At 37.4% G+C, this 27,941-nt stretch overlaps 1 protein-coding gene across 1 annotated transcript in view; it reads right to left on the bottom strand.

The window, feature by feature from the left end:
• Window positions 1-769: 769 nt before the first annotated feature.
• NCAM2 (neural cell adhesion molecule 2) overlaps window positions 770-27,941 on the bottom strand; it is a 310,400-nt gene continuing 283,228 nt past the window's right edge. The window contains exons 16-18 of the mRNA XM_064470098.1: window positions 17,992-18,196; window positions 13,488-13,607; window positions 770-7,106 (exon numbers count right to left, since the gene is read on the bottom strand). Coding sequence (XP_064326168.1) covers window positions 6,995-7,106; window positions 13,488-13,607; window positions 17,992-18,196 — 437 coding nt within the window. The 3' untranslated portion in view covers window positions 770-6,994. The remainder of the gene's footprint in view (window positions 7,107-13,487; window positions 13,608-17,991; window positions 18,197-27,941) is intronic.

Below are 27,941 nucleotides of genomic sequence, written 5' to 3'. Positions count from 1 at the left end.
CCTATGTACGGCCCCTCCACTCTTTGGCTAGTGTGGTTTGTTAGAGCTTAGGTAGCACTCGGAGAGCTGATGCTTAGGCACGAATATACAACCTAGCAAGTTACCATGGGAATTCAGACTCACTAGCTGATCCCTGAGGTCCCTTCCAACCTGTGATTCTGCGATTCATATTATTGGTGGTAAAACAGAGGCATAGATGTTCCTCTGCCATTTCAGGGAAGTGGCAGAGCTGTGTTGTGTGGGGTGTGCTTCACCCATCCTCCCTCTTGGCGGAATACAAACCAGCACTGCAGTAAAATCCCATTTCATTGCAGACTGTGCCTGACCTGTTATCACGAGTTCCTGGTGGTGCTAACATGGTTACAAGACTTTTGAAAGAGTCAAAGTCTGGCAAAACAAGCTAGCTTCTGCTGATAATACCTTTTTTCTGGCATATACTAAATACTTTTAAAATGTTGTGCTCATATTCATTGGAAAAAAATACGATCTTTCAAGACTGACCTTTAGGGGGCTGATCATAATGGGCCTCAGGTTTAGCTGGAGACTCAGGATGCTACAAGAGTAATTTTTAATAGCAGATATGTATTCTGACAGAAAAGAGAATTATAAATTGCAGGGCTGCTTGAGCATTGTTCAGTACTTCTATAATGGGGTGAAAAATAATTTATATGTTTCTTTTTGGCAATAAGACTCCTAATGAATCAGACATCTTGACAGACACTTAGTAAAAATAAATGTAACTACAACACTTCATTAAAGTAAAAGTATCTTTACTATTAATATACAAATGGTGAAGAGTGACAAATAATTGATATACTTTAAGCCATACTTTCAATGTCTTTCATAAATACAAAACCAGCATCTGCGATATTACTTCTTTTTACAGTATAGAGATATATATATATACACAGCATTTCGTAGGGACATAAGATTTTGAAACAATAAACGAACTAGCTCCAGTGGTAGCTAACTTACCAATATATAATTCAGGTGGTATATATCGCAAGTGGGCTGTTGACAACGTGTGGAATAGCAAAAACAATATATGATATGCTTTAGCTTATACCGTACACAGCATACAAATACATACTGAGTGCTCATTGTTGCAGGAAAGCTTTTTTGTTTTTTTTAAACCTTGTCTAAGTAGTTCAAGATTCTTCGTGAGAACTCTACACCACGAGCAACGAAATTATCTTCCTGGGGGGTCTGACTGCTTTATAGATTTGTCACTGATGTACAGAAAGTCTGCGGGTTTGTGTTCCCTTCTCCCAGCCCTGCATTTTAGGTTTAAAAATGCAGCCTACTTACACGGTAGAGTTGAAGGTTACAGCAGGGTTACTGCTCCCCCTCCTCTGCTTTTCACAGCCCCCAGTACCCCGCCTTTTGGCAATGCCCTCCAGCAGCCTCTCTTGTTTCAGTAGCTCCCCATTTCCCTTGTCACTGCCAAGGAGAGACGCTCCCAGTATCCAAGCCCTCTCTCAGCTCACTTTTTGGCCCCTATTCTCTCTGGTAGTGGCTTTCCTGAATTCTGTCGGCACTGCACCTGGTCATCCCACCCGCTCCCCATCTCACCTGTGACTTATAAGCTGCCAATACAAATTTGGCAACAAATATTTATTTCATTTCTCTGGGCTAAAAATGGCCAATATTCAAGTTTGAAAGTCAAACATCATGAGGCTTACAATGCCTGTTAAGAGGAAAGATAGACTGGTAAACTGTGATTTCCCAGAACCTGATCCAAAGTCAAATTTGGAATAGAAAGTCTTCTTTTTGGCTCAGGTTCAAATACAATGAAATAAGAACACATATACATGCGCAGAGGAAATATTGAAGATCACTTAAAACTTAGTGAGTGGTTCCCCCCTGCACTACAGAACTGCTGTCAAGCGGATTGGGTACTGCAGGAAATTATATGAAAAAAGGTGAAAAAGTGGGTGGATCTTTTTTTTTTAAAAATTATTTAACCACAGTAGCTTTGCATCAATCAGCACAAGTATCTGAAGTTAAACAAAGGGATTTAAGAAGAAACATTACTTCTTAGAATGCCTTCACATTCACCTAAAGAAGTAACACAATCACAATGAATTATTTAGAGGCATGTTTTATTTCTTTTATTCTGGGCATATAGTGATGTATGGGATAAAACTGTGATCAGATATTTTTTTCAACGGTTCCTGATCAGTACAAACTCCAGATAGGAAAACCTCCCCTGTGCAAAATGTTAGCAGGAGCCTGGCAGGACATTTAAGTTCCACTTACACCTAGAAGCCCAATTCACAAAAGCGATTCAATCAGCCAAGGACATGCAGAGCCTTCCTGAGATGGATGGGTGAAACTCAGGCCCAGCTGAAGTCTATTTGTATCTTAAACCCCAGTGAGCCCTGGATTCCACTGTGGCCCTTCTTGCAGCACTCTCAGCACCCCTCCGTAGATCAATTTGTAATAAGGGTCTTGAGCTTTTTCAGTAAATGGTCTTTTTGGAGGCCCTTTAATCAGGAGTGAATGTCACCCAACAGACACAACACTTACTCTACAAAGATATTACTTCCTATGACAGCTTACACAGAGATGGTGAGGCCACAAATGACTGCGAAACAAATATTCACTGCAGTTTTACTCCAGAGGTAAAATGGTGGGAAGATGCTCCACATCATCTCTCAGATTTGAGAAAAGTTTTTAATATTTTAGGTCTAAGTACCTAAATAGAACTAAGGAGACTTTCTAACTGACTCTTCAACTTGATAAATTGGTCAAAACACCCCTACGCACACCCCGTGTGCTCCATCTATTTGAATCTTTTCAGCAGTAGTACACCCACTATGACCCTCACTAGAATTGTGATCTCAATAGATTTTTGCAGATTTTGTGTTTTAAATACTTTGTGACTTGAGAGTACTATCTCCAGTTTACTTTAGATGAGTATTTGAGCATATTTGAGTGGAAAAGTATGTCATGATAAAGCTTTCAAATATTTTAAACAGGCTTTGTAGACAAATTATTGAAGATTTTTCTTTAATAAAGCAGAGTGGCATGCTATCAAAAGGCACAAATACATTTCCATTATCCGGTCTAGGAAACAGAAAAATGGCATGATTATTATACTACAGTTTGATGATTGGCGCTTAAATAAATAATCAAAGTAATTACCATCATAAAAAGAAAGCCACTTTTTTTGATGAACATCGATGCAGAGGCTGAAGACAGCAGGTGGAATTTACTATACCATGGACTGTTGTCAAACAGCCTTTGTAGATGACTCTCACTGTGTAACTATGTTGTATATATCTATGAAGAGATAGAAAGTAGGCCCAATCCTGCAAGCTCTCCTATGAAAGTACACCCATCCCCCTGCTCACACCGACTCCACTGATCTCAGTGGGGTGCCGTATGAGGCGGGGGTTCAGCCACACAAAATTTCTTGCAAGACTGAGGCCTAAATAAATTAATCTTTGTCACATTAGGCATTAGCATCACCAGAATAGTAAATATTTCTGCAACCACAAAAAGAATCCTAGAAGTCGAAAAAATAAATGAACAAAATCATAAAAAAACTCTCCAGAGTACATTTGTATACTAAATTGTAAAACATTAATTAAAACTTCTGTTACTATTGTGGTAAATCAGAATGCATATCTACTAAAAATATAATAACAAGAATCTCTAAGTCATTTTACTTAATTTTACTCCTTTTTTTTTGTTGAAGAGAGATTGTCACTGCCACATTCTATATTGTCAATAATTTCATTGGCTCCCTCCCACCCTCGTCCCTGGAGTATGTTAGTGTAACAATTCAGATTACTTTTACAAATAGTTATATTCTGTCAACTCTTCTGACATTTCATACTAACACTTAAAATTACTTTTAGACAGTAAAAGTGACATTTATACAGATACCTGTTTTTTTCTTTTTAGTCTAGAATAGGAAAAGAAAATAAAGAAATGATGTTATTCCAGCTCTACACATATCTTACAAATTGCTACGCGCTGTCCCTCATTTGGAAATATTTGCAAATATCAGTGGGTTTTAGCATTCTTTCATAGTTTGGCTTTCTCCCGCACAGCATAGAGTCAAAGCACAAGAGACAACCTATTAATCCACAGACCAAATGGTATGCTTGGAACAGTCCATCAGTAATTCAGAACTGCTAATTCTCAGCCCTCACATAGCCCAGCCAGCAAGAGGCTTAACAGCAGGAAGAAAATAAATACTTCTAGAAATAGCTTTTGATTTGTAATCCAATATAGTGGGAAATGCTTTTACTTCCAATATTGAAATAATTTTGCAGCATATTTTACTTGTAAAGAGTAGCACAGGCATATTAATAATAAATGTGCTGACACGACCTCTTAAATCCTCTAATCCCTTCATATTGTAATTAGAGGCCATATTAGGAAAAAACCAAAACAAAACCAAAAACCCCAATATGTAACTGTGAGGCCATGAAGGTTTTTTGTGTAAGTCTCAATAAGAAGCATTAAAATTTGAAATGCACCTACAGTTGAGCGGAGACACTGTTAGCTTTGCCCACATTCTGTAGGAACCTTGTTGATCGTGCTGGCCTCAGAAAAAGCACCGTTTGCCTAGCAAAGCTTGACTTAGGTAAATATGCATGGCACCACCTAACTTTGTGATGGCAGGTAGAAGAAGAAAGGATGTTTCCTACCTTCATCCTCATCCTGGTAAAAATACTGAGTGAGATGATGTGGGGTGCAGATGTTTAAGCTGCGTTATTCTCAACTGCTTGAATTTTCCAGATCCCTTCCTTGCATTTTGATAGACGGAGAAATCCCAGTTGCAAATACATACTTTGTAGAAAGGATATATATTCATATATATAAATGAGGCAACTGCTTCTCTTAACTATAGGTTAGGGGGCAGTCCTGCTCACTCTGAAAGAAACAGGACAGAAATTTAATAGACAAGCAGCTATTTGGTTGTACTGCCTGCTCAGTATGTGGGAGCAACAGTGAGAGGTCATAAAGAAATATCTTCATCTTTCCTTCACCCAGAAGCAGTGCCTTAGCATTTACAGAGACTTCTTTGCAGCAGTTTTAAATTATTCTGATGACTTTCATCCCCCATTGCTATCTCCTTTTACCCATCCTTTTCACTTCAGTCTGGTTTTGTGGGAACTTGGCCTTTCATCCTAGCCACACCAGTGGTGTGCCTCTGTCCTCAATTACTTGGTTCATCCAGGTATTTCCAAAAGTGAGGTAAAGTTGTAAAAAAAAAAAAAAACCAAATATAAAATGTCTTGGTTTTGAAAAATAAGAAAGATTTATGAATTAAATATACGCTCCCCAGCTCTTTCAAATGCACTAAAGCTTGGGTTAACAAGAAGGTTAACCTGCCATTTTCCCCAAATTTAAGGACGCTCTTTTACATTTCAATTTCAGCTTTCTTGCACAAAAATCAACCACTCTGCCATGGCTACAAAATATTAGCTAAGGCTTGATGACATTCTGTGGGAAATTGGGAAGTGTAAGGACTTCAAACATGAGCAAAATTTGGATATAGCATGGAAAGGACATAATTTGCTGAGTAAAGCTACATTTAAACCTCAGGTGTGACTTAGATGTGGAAAACCCACAAGGTGCTCTATAATTTACTCCTGACAAGTAGTCATTTTCAACCTAGTTTTCTATGTGGTTTATCTTCTTCCAAAGCAAGACTTTGAAGAGTTTGGTAGGTGTGGATATACTATGCTGGAACAGAAACAAAATATATTGCCCCAATTAGTGTCACCACTAAATCAATGATAATAAATAATAATGAATTTTTCATCAAATAAATCGGTCAAATTTCAGAGTGCTGCATGTTAACTAGAATAATAAAAAGGATTATCTTAAGGAATGCTTGACATGAAAAAATGTATTTGATCTAATACAAGATACTATTAATTCATAATTTAAAACTGTTCCTAACTGTTTAGCCAAAGTCCTCCTTTCCATCTGCTTTTACAGGTGTTTTTTTTTTTTGTTAAGACAAAGGTTATGAAATCATAAAGGAATAAGTACTGCTTTAATAAGGCCAACTTTTAATATTTCATGTGCTGATTTGGGGAGAAAATGTATCTACTACACTAAAATGCATTTTTATCCCTTGACTAAATGGTTAGAACTAAAAGAAGAACAAAAACTCTGTATGTATAAATACGTTGGGACAAATAATTTGAACTTGTGTTTATTGTAAGGTTTCACTTGAAGCCAAGATTATGACCAAAAAAGAGTTTTCTTTTCACACCTTTGCTGTATTTTAGTTTACATGCAACGTCCCAACACAGAAAACCTGAAGCACTGAAAATCTTGTGGCCTTTCAGAGGCACACTCACGTAGTTAGGATGAGGCCAATATGCTGCCACAAAATATTTAGCCAACTTTGTTTAAATCTCTACATCATCTTTATCAACTTTATGTTATATCGAATAACTTAGGTGGAACTGCAGGTGGAGCTGGCTTTATGTTGGAGTGCCTCTTTTTTTTTTTTTAATGATAAGTACAAGTGGAATGACTACTGAGTGTCTGCCAGTGCTATGGTCTTAAACATCATACTGAGACTGGTCTTCGTTTTTTTTCAAAGACAACCTAAACTCTTGCTTTATTATAAATGGAAACAAATATAGCAGTATATGGCACTTTATGTATGTAGCTTGCACTGTAGAATCTGAAGAGACCTGATGTGTTGTTTGTGGTTAGGGGTGCTTTGTAAAGTAGTCTTCTAAATAAACATACTTTGTTGTACAATAAATTACAGTTCTTATTCTGCAGATTTTTCAAATTTATACCATGGGACTTGGTGTCAGCAAAACTACATACTAAAACCATTAAGAAAAAAATAGAAAGGAACTGTAGACAGAAACTGTTTTGTCATATGTACACATGTACTAACTATTCCAAGCTTAAGTTTCCCAAGAAATTAAGGTCAGCTGTAAAGTTTTGGTCACAGGGTTACTTCAATCCAAATGCATTATCCAGACAGCCGTAGTTTATCTTATTATGCTTTGCTATCATCTTCTTTTGACTGGATGATGTCATTAGCAACTTTGATTTCTATGGTTTCTGGATTTAAAGCTTCCTTCCCATTTTCCTCCTTTAGTGGCAGCTTCCTATCAGAAGAGAAGAGGAATCATGGTAGCACATAAATGACACATAATCTGGAATTTAAGTTTACAACGTATGTATTTCTTATACAGGTCACAGTGTTTCTAAAAACATTTTATTGAAAACAATGTATAAATATTTTATTATGAGCATTGAGGCTCTTTGCTTTTAAATAACTTTGTATGAACTCTTTCAATATCGATAAAGCCAGAAAAAGCTAAATGGCACATGGTAAGAACATGGCTGCTGCCCAAAATGCAGTTTCTTCAATAAGTCAAAAGAAACAATAGAATGCCAAATAACTTGACCCAAGTCAGCACAGAGGTATGTAGTCCCGATGATACCGTGAAACACTTACAGTCAAGGCTTTTTCTGACTCTAGATTATACTCTTAAATGTCTGTTTCTAAATGTAAATTCAATTGTAGACGAAAGAAGACATCTATCGTTGGAGGTTATGCCAAGACACAGGTAAGGGAAAGAACTTACAGCACAAGGAGGTAATGGAAGTAAATTTATTATTCAAAAACTTCTGCTATATATTTTTGCTAGATCACACAATCTAGCCGCGTTAATAACTTCTAGCGCTTTCAGGACTAACTTAGTGAAAACTCTGAAGGGCTTTATAATCTGTAATTCCAGTGGCGAAAGAGTCCCCACCCTTACTTTACAGGAGAGACAAAACACTGATTTCATTCAAAAAGGTCTTGAAAATAATTGATTCCCTACTGCTAGTAGTTAACTGTCAAAAACATAGCTGTCAAAAATATGTATTGTTTACCCAGATGTTCCTGTAATCATGTCTCCTGGGCATAGTAGCTGTTAATCGTGATGCCAGCGTGGGTTTTCTTTCTGGTTTTTAACTAGGGAGTAGTATGCATATGCCTTTTTTATTCATAATAACTGTTAAAGGTTTCAGTAAACTTCCACTGTGATTGCTTTGATGTCCCAAAGAGCAATATACTGTTCAAAACCCGTCTGAGGAATCCCTTAGGAATGTCTTGTAATAACAGGGTTTAATAACAACAAATAAAACAAAGCAATACCTAAATTCCAAGTCTTATGAAATTTAGGCTGTCTGAAATGAACTAAGGAGGATGCTGTTTATCTAGAGGTTAAACAATGAGCACAACTATAGCTGACAGGAATCAAAGAGAAGACTAACTTGTTCTATCACAGTAAAGTATGTGGGATATATATCAGCTGTCTGGCTTCGAGCACAGAGGGAGGTCTCTAGTAATTGTCTGTTTCACATGGCACACCCAAAGGAACCAGATTTCAGCCCCCAACACGATGCCTGAGAGAATGGAAACAGCAGAATTAACACAAATCTATTTTTAAAAGAGGATAAAACACTGGCAGAGGAAGTATGGCTCAGAAGATGCATTTTCGGTAACCAGGCACCTGTGTTAAAGGCCTAATAACGTAAAGCACTTAAATTAGTATTACAAAAAAGACCTAATTTAACCTAGTTTTATATAAAGGTAGAGTAATTTCTCAAAAGGTGGTGCTGAAAGGGAGGAAATATTTAGTCAAAGGAAAAACTGGGAAACTGACAGAATATAATGCATGGAAATTTAAATAAATTGGTTTTGGAGAAGTGGATTAAAAGCATGTTACAAATAATTTTAAATTATTTGAAATAAGAAGACTTGCTAAACCCTGTTGAAAGATACTAGATATTAGTGAAATCTATGTTCACGCAAACAGTGTGATAACATTAGCCTTGCTTTCAATGCAAGCAAGGAAAAAATAAAAGAACTACAAACAAATAAAATGTTTTACAAGTTTTCCTCATCACCCACCATTCTTTGACATACTGTCTTTAAAAACTCGTGGTTTTTTCCGGATATGATGTGAAGTTATCAGTTCAACTATCATTAGACATTACATTATCCTTTTTGACTGTGAAAATATTTTTGTTATTTCGGAATTTTCCACCCTGTTTGTTTCAAATATTAATTCATATTCATCCCTATTAACAGATTCAATCATTTTCCTCTTTCAATTAACTGAATCAAGTTTAAATGTTCTTATCAGACCAATTTTCATACACCTAATTTTAATTTAGCTACATCTATTTGAAATAATTTTATATTTTCACGTGGGCAGGCTAATCCATTCAAATCTTAAAACTTTTTATAAAAAATATAAAAAAAAATACTAGAGAACTTTCAAAGGTTCTTTTGCTTTAATCAGAGGCTGGTTGTTATCAATCACTAATGATACTGACTTCCTCTGGTGCTGCATGTGGTCTGACTGAAATAGTCTGCTGATACTACTCACACAAATCTTTAACTAGAATATTTACTTTCCTATTTTAAAAGAAAATGGCTCCTAGCCATTTTGATACTGGAATTTACTCAGCTTCATTAAGAGTAAGAAAAACTCAACCAATACTAGAAACCCAATAATATCAGACTAGGAATGTAATTATAGTACCACATTGCATGTGGTATTTTAATCATATTACAGAAATATAATATGGAATGCACAGCTTAAATTCATTTCCTGCCAGCATTATTAAAACTTGTTGACTTGCAGGTAAAAGTGCTTTGTGCTCATCTGTCACATATGGTTCCCAAACCTGGCTTTGACAAGAATCATCTGAGTTAAGGTAAAACATAGATTGCTGAATAATATCTTGAACAATATAATGAAAACACTCTATTATTGCAAGAGGAAATAATCTCTTTATTAATTATGTCCCACAAATGCTTAAATTGCATTTAAAGTTCTGAGTATAATTTGGTATTATTCAAAATAATTCAACTTGTTATTCAAAATATTTCATCTAATTTAAACTGAAGCCTTATCTTGTATACCTTTAAGACAGCCATGATTAGGCAGAATGAATCCCACCTTGTATGATTATTACCTGCCTGGAATGTCCTTGAAACTTTTCCTTCCTGCAAACTAAGCTCTTCCCTCCAAGATCCCTGCTGGTCATCCTCACCCTGCCCAGCATGTGCCTTTCTGGCTGATAGCACCTGTTGTTGACAATGTGTTTTTGTGTTATTATACTGAGAGACTTACTTCTACCCTATTGCATCCTCCTTTCCTTTAGTGGCATCTCACCTGTACATTATCTTGCTTCTCTGTTTCATCAGTTATGACATGTTGTCCTGTTTTTGGTTGGTGTAGAGTTAATTTTCTTCACAGTAGCTAGTATGGGGCTGTGTTTTGGATTTGTGCTAAAAACATGTTGATAATGTGGAGATGTTTTAGTTGTTGCTAAGTAGCGCTTACACTGCTCAAGGACTTTTTAGCTCCCCGTGCTCTGCCGGGTGCACGAGAAGCTGGGAGGGGGCACAGCCAGGACAGCTGACCCCAACTGACCAAAGGGATGTCCCACACCATATGGCGTCATGCTCAGTGTATAAAGCTGGGGGAAGAAGAAGGAAGTGGAGCATGTTTGGAGTGATGGTGTTTGTCTTCCCAAGTAACCATTACAGATGACGCAGCCCTGCTTTCCTGGAGATGGCTGAACACCTGCCTGCCCATGGGAGGTAGTGAATTAATTCTTTGTTTTGCTTTGCTTGTGCATATGGCTTTTCCTTTACCTTTAAATTGTGTTTATCTCAACCCACGAGTTTCCTCACTTTTACCCTCCTGATTCCCTCCCCCATCCCACCGGGGGGTGGTGGGGTGGTGAGTTAGTGAGCAGCTGTGTGGGGCTTAGTTGAAGGCTGGGGTTAAACCATGACACCTGTGTCTGAGCAGGTGGTCTTTGCATGTTCCCCTAGTATGAGACACCCTGATTGCATGATGCTCTATTCATCTTTTGTTTCCTAAGTGACACTGTCCTGAATCTTTAGCTAACCTCTCTCCAGCTGTACCTTGGACTGCTGCCTTTTCCCATTGGTTGTGGGAGAAGAAATTACCAAGGAGACTGTCATCATTATTAATATCTTTTAGCAGTCCTATTCTCCCAAGGACATAATACCCATCAAACCCCTTATCAGTTGTTCCTATGATTTAGTTATTTCTTTGTGCCACCAGTGACTGATTCTTTCCCCCTCCCCTAAGATAATAAAACATTTTTGATTTTAACTTCCTCATATTTCACTCCTGTCAGCTGTTCTAATGACTGGAACAAGCAGGAAGAACTTAACTTAATCTTTCCTGGTATCATGTCCCTGGCTAGATGCATCTTATTGGTATTTGCAAGATCTGGTGCTACAAATAGCGTTGAAGCACGAAAAATGTGGCCCTGTTGCCTTACCCACTAACATATCCACGGCCCACTGGACGTGTGTACAACTACATTCCCCTGACTCCTTAGAAAACTGTGGGTTCTCTACAGCGCCGCTCATTATAAATTCTAATGTGAAGAGCAAACATCACTAGTCATTCAACAAATTCCGTAATTATTTAATAAACATAAGCTTGAAGTCTTCAGGTACAGGTTCTTTAAAGAAGTATATAGCTCAATAGGCAGTTATTTAACACCGCCCCCAACCCCCCACCAATTTACTACAAATGCCAGTGACAGCCAATAACACTGGCTTTTTTCTTGTTAAAGATTCTGGCTTTTGCAAATCTAGACAATGGCAAGGAAGGCTTTTTTTTTTTTTTTTTTGTATTTTCAGAAAGAGAAAAAGACTGCTTTATAAGAACATCCTCTCCTTTTAAGAAACAACCATGATTCCATCAAACAATCAGCAGGTGAGTTTCTATAATTACTACAGAAGTGTCTTCGTAGCCCTGACAGCTTTAAGATCTCACAAGGCAGGAGATTTTCACAACACATGAAAAGCTTTGGGCTCAAACCAAAGAAACTTGGTGCTTTCTTTAATCATTTCAAATCAATCAACTTTTGAGGCTCAGAAATTACACTCTTGAGCAATCAGTTCATGTCCTTTAACACCACTAGGTAGGTTCTCAATAGAAGGAACAGTAGTGTCATCACCTTTGTTTAAATATTAGTTTCTCTTCAAACTAAATTTTCGGAATAAAAAGCATATCAGAAGCTCTCATTGCAAGAGTAAGCTTAGCAAAATACCAGCTTGCTTGTGCCCTGTTAGAAATGTTACTTTATCCTTCACACAGGTTTTGAATGTGTTATTCAGGTACAAACACCAGCCACGCTACCCGGTTTAATCTTTTCCAGGGACTGCAACAGCAAAGCAGAGCAGAGGACCTGACTGCGAATGCCCAGGATCCCCAAGCCCAAGGCTGGTCGCCGTGACTCAGGAGGCAGCTGGAGCCTGCAAGCCCTGGCGAGAACCACTGTGGTTTCTGTGCTGAGAGCAGCTTGCAGAGACGGGAAGAGGGCATGAAGGAACCGAGCGAAGTGGCTGCCCTTCAGCACTATTAATCCAATTACACCACATGGGATTAAATACTGAGCTAAGCTCTCAGTTACACTGAGAAAGCAGGAAGGGACCACCCCATGAGGACCTGGGTTTCTGGAGCATGGGATCATTGCACCCTACACAGGCTGTGTGTGGGGATGCATATGTGACTCAATCTAAAGCCATTCCTCAGAGTCAGGAGATTATTCCCACAGAGTGGTTAATAAGTGCTGGGTAGGTGGTAAAGCTCAGCTGCACCCAACTGAAAAAAATCCTCAGCCTCCTGCAGGGTCAGGAGGGCTGGGGTGGGTGAGGTGACTGTGGGTGCCAGAGCTGAGAGAGAAGGTGGCAGGGCTGTGACCTGCCTCTGCTGGCCATAGTTCTGCTCAGGGTTTGGAGGCTAGCCAGGAGCATCAGGGGCAAGCTCTGGTGCAGCCTGAGAGCCAGAGGATGCATGTAGAGCCTTGCCATCACCCTCCAGTCTCTGAATGCAGCAGGGAGAGCTGGGGAGAGCAGCAGGGTGTGGGTCCATGTCCCACCGGGGCCAGGGCTGGGCATGGGCTGCTGTTGAGGCTGGAGCTGATGTGGAGCTCCTGGTCGCTGGGCACAGGGGGACCAGTGGGCTGGGGAGGGCAGGGCAGGGCAGGGCTCAACACTGACATGAGGTCTGTTTTCACCAAAAGCACAGGAGGAACTGGTCGGGAGTCAGAGAGGGCCAGAAAATTTCCCTAGGTACTTGCTAACCTCCAAACAGGTGGTGGTGTAAAGACACAGTGCAAGATTCCTCCTATTGCAGTGTTGGCATCTAAGGTCTGGGTAACGCCCAGATGTGGTTGTAATCTGGGTCACAGGAAGAGCAAAATGTCTAGTGATAACCTCAGCTGCTGTATGTGGGGTACCATGGTTTAGATTGATTACTGTAAAATAAAAAAAGAATTATAAAAAAAAAAAAATCACACTAGTACTGCATTGCCATAGCACACCATCCTGGTGATGCTGTGTATTTCCCTCCCAGAGGGCAGTAAGGCCAGTCTGTCCTTGCAGCCAGGAGGAGCTCGTGTGAAACTCCAGGGAATGTCAGGCTACTTACTCTGGTTCTGTGAGGGGAGTTGTCTCATTTGGCTCATTTACTGGACTCCCGTCTTCATGATTGGTAATTCTTTCATCCTCTGTTCTCATTTCCACTATTGGCTCTTTTGATCCATCTTTCCTAAAAATTATTAAAAGAGTCTTAGTCTCCTATTATTATATTAACCGCATACATTGCACATAACTAATTACCAAGATCCCTTCTCTTAAAAATTGGCAAAGAAAAGGCAGAACTAATTATCAGTGACTAACACCACCGAGACACATTTAACAGCATGTTCCCAATTCCTTGAAGTCTTCAAAGCATCCTGTATCCATGGTTACTTATCTAACTCTGCAAACATCATGTATTAGCATCTCAAAAGAGCATTTTGTTTATGACTAAATAATAAGACGATGGCCTCTTCATTGGAATAGATGAAAACTTTCCTAACCTAGTATAATAAATAAAGGACTTGATGCATAGTTATACTTGAACTTTTCTGGAAGTGTAAAGAGCCTTTATGTTAGTATGCACACTGCAGAAGTGTACTTCAATCTCCAGAGATTGTGACAATCCCAGCTGCCAGAATGGGGTAAAAAGCTGTTGCGTGATAAGAATCTAGCCCCTTCTGATCGCACTGGTAGAAGCAGCTGTTCTTTTCTGGTCATATTTCCCCCATTTTAGGAACAAATGCTAGTCTGTCATATGTAACTAAATTAATAACCTTTGTGCTAACTGGACAATGAATTCTAAGGTGGAGCAGTGAGTATTGTCATTATGGTTTTGTTAATAGTCATAGAATCACAGAGCCATACAGTCACAGAATCATAGAATAGTTTGGGTTGAAAAGGACCTTTAAAGGTCATCTAGTCCAACCCCCTGCAGTGAGCAGCGACATCTTCAACTAGATCAGGTTGCTCAGAGCCCCATCCAACCTGACCTTGAATGTGTCCAGGGATGGGGCATCTACCACCTCTCTGGGCAACCTGTGCCAGTGTTTCACCACCCTCGTTGCAAAAAACTTCTTATGTCCAATCTAAATCTACCCTCTTTCAGCTGAAAACCATTACCCTTGTCCTATCGCTACAAGCCCTACTAAAAAGTTTGACGCCATGTTTTCTATAGTCCCCCTTTAAGTATTGAAAGGCCACAATAAGGTCTCCCTGGAGCCTTCTCTTCTCCAGGCTTAATAACCCCAACTCTCTCAGCCTGTCCTCACAGGAGAGGTGCTCCAGCCCTCAGATCATTTTTGTGGCCTCCTCTGGACCCGCTCCAACAGTTCCACGTCCCTCCTGTGCTGAGGGCTCCAGAGCTGGACGCAGCACTCCAGGTGGGGTCTCACCAGAGCAGAGCAGAGGGGCAGAATCACCTCCCTCAACCTGCTGGCCGCACTTCTTTTGATGCAGCCCAGGATATGGTTGGCCTTCTGGGCTGCAGGCGCATATTGTTGGCTCATGTCCAGCTTTTCATCCACCAGTACCCCCAAGCTGGGCTGCTGTCAATAATATGCCATGATATGGAAATAGCTGCTCACTGCTACAGAAGTGTTAACAATATTAGTACTAATTAACTGGCATATAATTTTACTGTCAAAAGGCAGATCAAAGGATACCCAAAATATGTTTAATATCTCCAAAATAAAACCTCTTTCCATGTAAATATTTCACCCCTATTCCTGGCATCAGATCAGGAATTGCATCCTGGAACTTCATCGGCTGCAGTCTGGAAATACAAGGTAACTGATTTACAGATAAACAATCACTTTTATATTTGACAGACTGTTTGCTGGACCTGCGATGTTCTAGAGAGCAGTAAGACTGCTATGTGCCATAGCGAAGACCTAGCTAAATCTTTGTCTAATTCAAATCTCACATTTCCATATTGTTCCTGAGAAGATAATCATTAAACCGGCCGTTACAACTATAAAAATCCATCTATTCAGGAAGTACCTGGAAAACTCTTAGCATCCTCTGGTAGGTATTCTCAAGGAAAATTTTTGTAGTGTAGCACAGATAAATGTGTAGCCAAATTTACTGGGGAAGAATGAATGGGTAGAAGTCTAAAAGACTGGTTATTTTTTAAAAAACCTGCATGTGCTTATTCATCTCTGCAAGTGAAATACTATTTTAAGGTACACAAATGGATATAACGCTCATTTCTGTAACTGTCATGGCTACCTCGTATCTGTGAAAAGATTACGGATCCCAGTAGGACTGGTGGAGGGAATGGTACGTTCTACTTGGTTTTCTGTATATCTACAGTCTTACAGACAAACATACATTATTGCATGACCAAAAGCCTAAAAAATATGTTATTAATGAACAGCATTCACATAGGATTTCGGAATTGATCTGTACAGAAAATACAAACTGTGTAAGAATTAAAAATTCTACAGAAGGGAAAGTGATTTGTAGGAAACAAATTATGTTATTTCTGTTCCAGGTGGCTCTGTGTATGTTACATGCATTATATAATCTACTTTCACTACATATGGAACATAATGCATCTATATATCCTGCAATCAAATGTAACAAAGAACCGTACCATAATCCCACTTGAAAATCCAGAATGCGATCTGACATATTTAAAACAGGGAAATGTCATTGTCTTTTAGGGAATGGCAGTTGGCATGAAATAAATTCAAATTTTGACTCTTCAAGCCTGTCTTGAAATTTTAGCCTGTCAGTTTATTTATGCAGAGAACAGGCTAAAATAAGAACAGTCCCAAAATTTTTAAGATCTGACTGACTGAAGATAACCCCAAGAAGGAAAGATATATGATTAAATAAGAGAGTTTTTCTTGGAGAAGAAGTGTCATGGAGGAATTAATATTACGTGACCACGTTTATGCTTTTCTGAGACAGCATGGATTGGCATTTGGGTATGAGATGTTGATGGCAAGGTGTAAACTGCTGTCAAGTGACATTTGTAACTTTTGCTCCCTAAGGTCTTCTCTTTCAGGAGGGTCTGTACACCAATTCGTACTTGGTCACTTCTTGAATGGGGAATTAAAGCATAAACTGAAGGGCTGTGCTCAATAGGAAAGGACAGCTGAGTCAGAGCCAGAAGCTTCACATCTTGATTCTATTGACCAGGACAGACTGGCTTCACACAATAGAAAAGATGCTGTTATTCCTTCTCTCACCGTAAGCTGTGGAGAATGAGGAAACAGTTATTTTACGGCATAACTTCTGTTCGGAAGCATTATTTGATGGAAATACCTCTGTGCCTGCTTATGACTGATTTTGTTCTACAGAGCTACTTCCAAAAGCGTTGAGAACCCAACTAAGACAGGTAATTAAGGTACCTAAGAAAGACATAGTCTCTGAATCCCAATAGCCAGAACTAAAACAAAAAAAAGACACTTACACCTTCACTACTGGCAACAAAGAAGCCCGATACAGCTATGAATAATGAGGGCTGCAAAACCTGATCTCATCTACAGGCATCTGGGGAAGGATGGGATCTGGGAAGCTGCAGGAGATTGAAGTGCAAGGCCAGACTACCAGCAGAGCTACAGCATACAGGAACTGAACATGGAAATGTTATTTAAACCACACAAAGACAGCATTCCCACAAATATTACAGTGTATGCATAAGAAGTCTGTCAGATGAACATAATGAGGAAATTAAGCATTTTTTTAGTAAAAAAATAGAACAAAAATGAGGGACTATTAATAATCCTCTCTCCAGCTTACCTTTTGAAACCCCTGTAAACACTGGGTCTTTAAAGTATTATTATTTTACACAATCAGTACTTGAACTGTTTTGCCAGAGATCTCACTGTCCACTCTTATCATTTAAGGGGACATATTTGCACATAAATGATCAGTTCATTCGCATTTGTCTGATGAAGTAGCCACTACACAAGGGTATTTGTGAGAATCGGGATTGTTTATTCCCCACTTATGTTTAGTAATCATTGACTGTTGCTATGAAGAACAATCATGCTCACCAACATTTCACCCACATCCAACTCAGCACTCCTATTTTTAAAAATCAACAATACTTTTTATTTCTAATGTCTATGGGCAAGAAACAAGATTTTCCATCAAGTGCTGTATCTGAGAAGAAAAACTCTTTCACGGATTTTCTATAATACTATGTCCTTCACTCCCAGATTTTCTGGCACTGCCACAACCGTATGCTGAGTTTTTGGTATTAGCAGCTTAAAGATGGATTTGTAGAAACGGAGTTACAATGATCTGTTAGCTGTTCCTCGTGGACCAAAGATGTGCCTATAACTATTACTGAATTACAACTGATATCCGTTGTGTCAAGCTGCACAAAGAGGCCATCATAAAATGAGGTATGGTAAATGCCTATTTTGTGTCCGTTTTTCTTGTAAGGCAACATTTGACTACAAACAATTCTGTATGTTTCAGAGAAACACTTTTCAAAGTAACAGAAACACTTTATTAATTCCTTTTGCCACACCACAAAATGGCTGTAAAGTTAATATAAGTTGGACAGACAACTTTTTCTTTTAATGAAGTTTCCAAACTAGGTGATTAATACTCACAAGTAAGCAGCCTTCCCTTCTTCCAGTTCTTTACTTTTTCCACTTGAACCACTCTTTTTCCCACAGATCCTCCTGGTGATGCACATCAGCAAACCACATTGTCGTACAAAGAAGCAGCTAACGTCAGTCACAACCAGGATTAACAAAAGGGCTGCCACTCCCAGGCCAATGACAGCACCAAGTCCAAGACCATTAAAAAGAGTGTCTTGAAGGAAAGAAAATTGAAATTTATTAGTAAAATTTATCCCAAAGAATGGCATTTTCTAAAGCTTTTAAGCTGTAGGCCAGAAGGCTAAAGGATGTTTAGAAATTAACCATTCAGAAATTAATGGAAATACAGCCCGGAAGATTAAGCATGTATACAACTTGATTTAAAAAAATCAAAAAACCATGTTTTCTGTATTTGCCCATTGCCAGATTTCCAATACAGTCACAGAGCGTAAATGACATTATTTAATGACAAAAAACATCACATTGTAACATTCCAAGACTGAGAGTATCAGTATGCAGCCTGAAAAAAACGTTTTAAATGTTCATATAATAATAGTTGATATAAGTTGTCATTTTCCACATTTCAAATACAATTAATTAGCAGTGGTGCTAAGCAGAATTACTGAAAGGTTTAAGAGAGTGACCAAACAGTATTTATTCTCGTAAAGGTCATTTTTTGAATTAAAGTAGAATGAAAAAGTCTTCAGATAAGTTAATTCAAGCTATTTAATCTGCAAACAGTTGCACACACTTAGTCTTAAATAAGGATGAGGAAAACTAAGTATGAGGAAAACTACACATATTATTAAATTATTATAGGGTTAGGACCACATTTTATATAGTCTTGTACCTTGAAAATACATTCATACACTTAAAAATAAACATATTCCACACCTGATCTTGCTTTCTGTATTACTATTATGAAAGCTGATGGTTAGTCAATTTTACTTCATTACAAATCTCAGAAAATATATTTAAATGTTTTGACACAGCTGACATTTCCATAACAGACAATAATGCTACAGACTATTTTGAATAGTGTGATTCTCAGGAGAACAACAAATACTGTGTTTTTGAACTCAGATGACCCTTATAAAGGAGAGGACTTGTATCTGATCAATAAACTAGGGGGAAAAAAAATGATGGTTCATGTACCCAGCTAATTCAAGGTGTCAGTCTAGCTCAGAAATTGGCTAGTGACAATTGCCTGGTGCGGTGCTATGTCCTGAGCAAACTCCACATGGGAGTGGAACTGGGTTTTTTGCACATTGGTGTTGCACATCAGCATTGTTGATTTAGTGTTACCATGCCTTGGGGTAATGCATGAGTCAGCAGTGTGGTGGTACATTTCCATCTGCAGCTGTATCTATGCCTGTTGCTAAAATAAAAGCAAGATTTTTCTGACAGAGGATTACTTGAATAATGTTGCAACAGACACCAAAACATAATACAATATAACATAAATGTTTTGATGGGGCTACTACTATCATCTTCCTCTTCTTTCTCTTCCACCTCCCTGATACATTGTGGACTGTTTTCAGATTAAGAATATCATTTAAGTTTTCATATTTCTGCTTAACTAATTTTTAAGAAAATATCTATTTACCCTTTCAAATATAATTTGAAAATTATTTTCATGAGGACTTCTAAATCAATACATACTAACAGAAATATACGCTTTGTTATTCTATGTGATAGAACTCTTAAATGGAAAAGTAAAAACTTTTTTCAGAAGACGGGGAACATTTTACATCTTATGAAATTGATTTCATTGTCTGTTGTATGGGTTGTTTTATTATAGAAATATTCTTCAGAATGTTATTACGCAATAAGCCAGAATTTGATTAATATTTTTATATGGATTGATAGGCAGATAAACACATAGGTATTATTTCAAAGTTATTTTCCTTTCTTCAGAAAGACTTAAAAACCACTATATAAATAACAAAAATAATGGCAGAGCAATGAAATGATGTATCGTTCATGCATTGCCCTGTCAACAATGTTGGAAGTTGACATTTCACAAGAATTAATTTTCTTTCTTTTTTTTAATATCAACATCCCTTTTAAAATTATAAGTATGATTTATGATACATCTTCGGAAACTTACTTTACCCATACGTCCACACATCTATTTGATGACTTCCTTGTAAACTTCAGTCATTTCTGTTTGCCAATTGTCAGGAAGATACAAACAGATATTTTTTCCAGTTTATTTAAAAGCTTTTATGTTTCAACAGATACAATACCAGTAAATTCTATAGAAACCAGTTCTAGAGACCTTATTGAGTGAAGTTTTCCTCTCTATACCTTCTTAAACACTAAATAGAATATGGAGGAGAAAAAATTAGGGTCTTTTAATCCATATTTTAAAAGGGATTTGGGGTAATTTTATTGCTGTTGTATTTTTAGTTTGTTTTTTTTTTCCTTTTTTTTTAATGCAGTGTTAAGATGTCTTTACCATGGGGGGATACGTTTTTCACTGATGTAAACAGCATTTCCATTGTCACTGGAACATTGTGATGTGGGGAGCTTCCCACGCCGAATGATTCAGTGACAGAAAAGCCTACACAATATTTTCACTGACAAGTGAAAGAAATGTTTATAGTAATATTGCTACTTTGTACAATGATATTCATATTAATTTGTCATAGTTGTGGAGAAGACTTTGTTTTTAATTTTTGATTTTCTTGGTATTGGTTAGACATCTGAGTCCTAAGTAAGTATTCGACTGTTACGTATTTTTCTATCCCTTTATGATTGATAATTTTCTTTTCATTCAGCATTCCCCATCCTTACTACTGCCCTACTTGTCCCAAACCCTATTTTTCCTGCTTGCAACCCATTTTTTCATACAGGTTTGTTTCACAACATTTGAAAGTCTGATTTCTTATGATTGCCAATACTTTCCCAATATTCCTCTCCTTTATCTCCCACACAAGAGTGACAGGAACAGGGTCATATCCTGCAGCAGGGCGAGGAACATGGCTCTCATCAGCCTTCTTGCTCGTCTTAGGATTTTATGTACTTTCTTCTTCTGAAGACAGGCAGAAACTGGACTGTCTTGTGTTTTAAAAGTGTGTTATGGTTCATTTTTAATATTAATGAGAATATATAAAATTAGTTTTTTAAAAAGTTCATCTTTGACTTAATTCTATTCCTTAATTCTGTTTCCTTAATTTGGTTCTGTCCATTCCTTCTTAGTAGGCATGGATTGAAGGAAAGATGAATGATAGATGATTCTACATAGACCTTAACCTTTTACACTCACTTACATTTTTAAGGAAGAAAAGCAATGATCTAAACCACTTTCCTATGCTCATAGGGTAGCTCCTGGCAGCTACATTTGAATGGGTGCGAATGAGTGTGCAGGGATATTATGCATGTTTGTCCTTTCTTTCAGGTCAGTCTGAAGCTAAAGTCGAGCTGAAGTAGTTGAAAATTATGAGCTAGAGGATGAATTTGAAAATGCTGCATTGGGTACTGCCAGAAAAAATCTCGCTCTTATTTATCATCTTCTTGAACTGCCCTGTTGTACTGACTCTTACAAAGGCCATCCAACCATGACAATTATTTCTGGAACTTTTCTTACAAGCAAAGTCTTACAAATTTTATATACTTATTCAAAATCTCTAAAAAGATAGAAAGCATAGATCTTAGAAATTAGTATCCATTGATGAACATCCAAACAAAAAGTCAAACCAAAAAGTTAGTACCAAAAAGTTAAACACCTGTATAAGGATTTTCTACTAGTTAATACTATAAGGGTGGAAAGCCAACACCATTGCTAGAACAAGCACTGCCAAGCTAAGGCTCTGGAGAGGGGAAAAAAAAGGATACACATCCAAACAACAAGCACATCATGAGAAAAACACCACCACCAACAACAAAAGGATTTACCAGAATTGTTATAGAATTCCAGACAGGCAACATGCTCCTGTAAGACAGCTCCACCCCAGATATAAAAATGTATACAAACACTATGAGATGTGTGTTGGAGGGAGGGTATTGCAAATACCCAAAGGAGAGTTCCTCATTTCAATCACTGCAATTACTCATTTGTTTCCACATGCTTTGAAATGCTTCTTTTTTCTTCTTTTTTCCATTCTTTTTTGGGATATACGTACATTCAAATTTGTACATAATAAGTGGAAATAATTTTTCAACTGATAGCAGCTGAAAAAGAGTCATTCCTTCTTTAAAAATAATTGTGTATGATATTTATATTTTTCTGTCTTTTAATGCTTTGCATTTTCTTGTATTAGAAATGGATAGATCTAAATTGTGGGACTTGCATAACATTGCTCACTGCCTGTCAAAACATTTTCCTCCTTCATTTTCCAACAGGAAGTGTCCAAGATGGGTTTAAATGGAACTGTTGTGTGCTCCAGCTCCTTAGCTGTGGGTGATCAGGATGCAAGGACTCTGTGGCACCCAGCAAAACTGACAAGTTACACGTATCCAGAATGAACTCTATCTCGGGTAGCATGTGAAAGTAGCACATACCCAGCTTTTTTAGTGAGAATGGTACAATGTTAGAAGACTATACTAATTAGAAGAAGAACCATTTCTTAGCATTGTACAAGAGCGTCCCATTGCTACGCACTCCTGTGCCTTACTGACTGAGAGGCAAAAAGGAGCAAACAACCAGTGATCCCTCCTGCTACCCAAACTCCAATAATTTGGCTGTCACAGCCAGAGCTGCATGATCTGCTTTTAGCAATTTAAAACAATAAAACTTGGCTCTTGAGCCAGGTAAGTGCCCAGCAGCTACATGTCTACCTTCAAATGAGATAAAAAAATCAATACAGTTGCAGCATCAATTTTTAAAAAATGTTATGATACTGTGCAAACATTTATCAGGGAAATGTATGATGCACAAAACACCATGACAGTATGTAATATTCTTCTCTATCCCATTTCTTAATACAAAAAGATGCTAACAAGGCTATAATCGACATTTATATTTTCATGCTTTTTCTTCCTCAGTGATTTTTCCCATAACTTTCTGCTAGGACAGATACTGCTGATGGTAAGTGTACAAGCACATGAGGATATATGCTCTGTAATGCATGACTGAGTAGTATGTTCTGACAGATATGCTTGACACACAGCTTTGAGATATAAGGGGACAGAATTACTGATCCTGATGTAACTAACTAAAGAGAAGGCTTCCTCTAACTTTCTTCTACCCATAAATGTCATAACGTCATTGTCTACCATCTCTAATGAAATCTGAGCCCGATTAGAGTGGAGTTTCAATGGTTTCATTGGCAGCAAGAAGGGCCATAAGGAAGAGGCTGTACACCGTACACAATGACGCACAAGAGGGATGGGTATTCACAGTCAAGGGAGTCTGTGGGGCCACCAGGATTATCAATTATACGAGATGTGAGCTACTGAAATGAGCACATCTAAAATGGTGTCTATCAGAAATGTTATGCTTTTCTGATACTTATCTAAGTGAGGGAGCTTTTCTTTATTATGGCAGAGATCCCAACAAGTTTACTGAAGTGATGTTTTTCCCTCTAAATTTTACAGGAAAATTTATTTCTTATGACTCTTTCTGGGTACTGAGTAAGTAGGACTTGAGTTCTCATTTGCTCTAATGGCCTTTTATACCATTTTTCATATGAAGTTATCTTAAGATGTAAATAAAACAGCTAAATAAAACAAATGTTGTAATATAAATAGCAACTGGAGTGTCAACAACGTCCTGTCTGTGTCTGCTGAGGAATAAGAAGGGGGAGAAGAGGGAAGAAAAAGTGTTTGGGTTGTGAAAATATTATTTGCAGTTGCGGTTTATTATTTTTTAAGCAAAGTTTAAAAAATGATCCCTGGCATCATCAAACTCTCTCCAAGCAGCCTCAGAAGCATATATAATGTGCCTAAAGAGCTATCAGGTAGCTACAGCCTCTTCTTTCATGTATTTACTCAGTCACCATAGTAAAAAGTATTTTTTACCATTGCGTACTTCTATGGGAGGCCCCAGACAAAACTGGGCAGAAGTCCTCGTTCTTTCTGTGGGAGCAGCAGCCACACAAGGCCAAGAGAGGAAACGGCCTTCCAGGCCAAGCTGCTTCACGCTTCCGCCAGCTGATCAATACACATTTCCCAGTATTTCTGAGGCAGAAAGTAGGGGAAAACCCCCAACGCTTCACATGTGTTGGAAAGCAATGCTTTTTGCTTTTGACTAGGAACAGCTAATGGGAAGGACAGAGAGAGCCCAGCATTCAGCGGGGAGAGGCTGCGCAACGATGGCAGCTTTGTGGTTCGTGGCACCAGCTCTGCGCCCAGGTTTTAGAAGGCCTTGGGGAAATGACTAAGTTTCTGTGTACCAGGATCCTCCTTTCAAAATGACAGCAGATTTACTGCATGTGTCTCTCAGAGGAATTTCTAAGAACCTGTGCAAATTAATTAAGACTGACATGGGTATGGAAAACATACGCTTATGTGTGGTTTCAGTACTGCTATTACATAAAAGGTTGAATTATTTTAATTGTGTTATTCAGGAGAATTCAAAAATCACAGTGTGTACATACCACAGAGACCTGAGAGATTTTTGCATCTTTATGCTCCATGACAGCTGTAACCAGAGTACTGTAGTCAGGAGACCTGAAAAAAGTCCAATTATGTTGGGAATGTATTTGAATTGATAAAATATTTCAGGTTTGACAGCACTTTCTTTTAGCTCCTTAAGATATTCGTAAATGCAAACACAGCAGTTTTGAGAAGTACTACTTGGAATAATATTTTAAATGTGTAATTATTTTATAGTAATAGCTACAAAAAAAGAATTTTAATGTTATGAGCGCTGCCAGTATATGGTGCATGTTTTTACTTGAAATAGTTACACTGGTACAACTGCAAGTGTCAGTGGAGTTGAACTTGGTGTGAAAGTGTTGTGTACCAATACAGTTTCTCCCAGTATAAAACACCTGCCTTTTGGGATACAACTGTTTCAAGTAGACAGATTAAATCATTATGGGTCAATTGCTCAGGCTGTGTATTTATACAGACATTTAATACACTTGCTCCACTAGTGGTGTAGCAGGGCAGCCACCTAATATGAAACATACTAAAAATTGGGGGATTTCTAATTTTAGTAATTGTTATTTGTTTGTTTGGGGTTTGTTTTTTTAATATTTGCTATTGGATAAAACACTGAGGTTTACATTTATACAATGTTAAAAAATCTCTTCAGTTACAAAATACGTAATGTAGATAATACAAGGAAAAACAGCGTTTATCAGTAATAAAGAAAATACAGGTCGAAATGCTTTGAGTCAGTTTTCTTTATTACAAAAATGAAGACAGAAGTTGCATAAACTAAAATGAACCTTGAACAACAGATGAAAGACGCACAAAGTTACATACATTTCTTGACACTGTTTGGAAAGACGCTGAGGGACGTTACATTTACACTATGCACACATTCTTCAGGGAGAAAGCAGAGAGATGACAGCAAGTACTGCATGCATGAAAAAAATCAGTGGAGCAAAATGGTAGTGAAACATGAACAAGATGAAAATAAATATGCCATTGTTTCACAAATTAAACTAAACTACTTTAAATCCAGCTTTTTTTTCTTGCCTTTCATATACTGTTTTTGAAAACAGAAACTGACAGAAACTGCAGTGATTGCAGTATTTTTTCACAGAAGTAGTTTTTAGCACATTGTATATATTTTCAAATGTAATTCTGTTGGAAATACACACTCAATAAGATTTACTTTGCTTGTATTATGGCTCACTTAACATGTATTATAATTAAAATGATATGAAAATAACATATACACTAGAAATTGCCTCTACAAAAATGTTAAACGTAAAATAAATATTCAGAACTATTTAATAAGGATATCATACAATGTAATGGGACTATGGTGGCAAGAATTATGACTACAGTTTCTCAGGACTTTAGACCATATGAAAATGAACAAAAATGGATATTCCTACCTCAGTTGCTTAATCTAGTTCTTGTAAAACATCTAAACTTAACATAGCTCTCAAGCATCCAGCTTCCATACAGATACTGTTTCTAAACAGGCAAAGTTGGTAGATTCTCGACACTTGATATTTGACACCATTGGCTTTATTAGGATGTCGTTATTGGCATTACAAGGAATAGGATTTTCCCTGTGAGTTTCCATCACTTATATATTAAGCCTGATAAATGTGTACCAAAGGAAAACTGAAGATTCCTTATATGCCTGGAGAAATGGGGTGGATGAAATACGATGTGATAAAATCATATGAGCTCTAGATGTAGCAAAGATTTCAGTGATGTCATTATAGACCTCAGAAGCTACATTTGGATATTGTTCAAGATAAACTTCCTAAAAGTTTTTTTCCTTTTCTCCTCAAAATCCTGAAAAAATGAGCAATTAGAAATCACCAGCGTACTGGGCAATGTGTAGAAGATTGGATGCTATGAGTACAATCACCAATTGTATATGAGTCTCCATTACCTCTTTTAAAAAAATAAAATTGTTTTGTTAGGCTTAATTAGTTAACTTTACATTTGCATTCACATGAGTGGAACTATTAAGTTTTGTGAATGAAGTTTGCATGCTGGAAAGATAATACATGGTAAAGGCCCAGGAATCTAACAGAGCATTGATTATAAGGTTACTTATTTAATTAAACCACTATACCTGTTTAACTTTTAAATAACTATTTTTTTATATGCACATCATATATTTTTTACATCAGTGCTTGGCCTTATACTTCCATCAGAAAATTAAATGGAATGCTATTTTCTTGCTTGGTAATAGTATGTTTTGTATACCTCATAAAATGACAGATGGATATATTTTATTTCCAATGTATGCAGTATATGTGGTTTTTTTCTGGGCAATATTTTTCCTATTTAGATAGACAGCAGTTTATATTCTAATAACCCAACTGTAATAAATGAAGGATCATATTTGAAGTTGTATTATGTAAATACTTTGATTCATGAATAATTGGTAAAAGTTAGGAACTTGTCAAAACTCTGGGAACAAAAAAAAAGACAAGTAAAATCTGATTAGGAAATAAGCCTTAGACTCAAAAGGTTGTTAATCAAAACATTTAAAAAGTACTGTTCCTTAGAGATACACTGCTATATCACAGAATAATCACTATCCTTTTTAAATTTCTGTGCCATCAATTTGGATTTAAGGCATAAGTTCAGCATAGAATATTTTAGGACTTCAGTCTTACAGACAGTTGAATATTAGCATTTAAAAATTTGTGACAATGTTGCAAAAATGGTAACATTTTACGCTGTCAATCATAAGACCTAAAATCCCTTTTACAATTACTGCATTTAAAGGAACAAATTTACTTCTCTAACATTTAAGTACTAATGACAGCAGAACATTAAATTCAATTTGCGAATACATATTTATCATTTTAATACAGTTTAAACCACAATTTTAAAGCTGTTCAGTCTATACCTACCAATTATAATTTAATTTGTGAATGTCTCACTTTTTCCTCATTCTCGTCTGTAAGAAGACAAGATTTGTCTTCTGTATCTTCCTACAGATTGTACAAATATTGTAAAATAATCTTGTTCTCATTGTTTTTAAAGATAGAATTATGAAACTTTCTTGATGAGAAATACAAACAAAACTGTGTTAGTTATTCATCTCAGGAGATACGTGACAACCCAAGGATGTAATTCTCTTCCTCTTTTTCTTTCTCATTACAGAGGTTTTGGGACACTGCCTAGAACTGCCTGGTTCTGTTGTCCCAGAATCCGTAACATATTGGCTTAACTCATCCTCTTTGGACTTTGAAGGGAAGGGTAGGGCCATGAGAAAAGGATCATATTCAAACTACCTGATAACCTCAAAATGCATAACGCAGAAGAATATAAATTGGAGAAGACCTAAAGTTCCTCTTATTTAACAGGGGAAACTTATGTAGTTTCCAGCTGAAGCTACTATCAGTTGGAAAAAAAAACCCGCG

This window comes from Phalacrocorax carbo, chromosome 1 (genome assembly GCF_963921805.1).
Source record: "Phalacrocorax carbo chromosome 1, bPhaCar2.1, whole genome shotgun sequence".
NCBI classification, from domain to species: domain Eukaryota; kingdom Metazoa; phylum Chordata; class Aves; order Suliformes; family Phalacrocoracidae; genus Phalacrocorax; species Phalacrocorax carbo.
The sequence above is the reverse complement of the archived record's forward strand: the minus strand, read 5'-3'. Positions and strand labels throughout refer to the sequence as shown.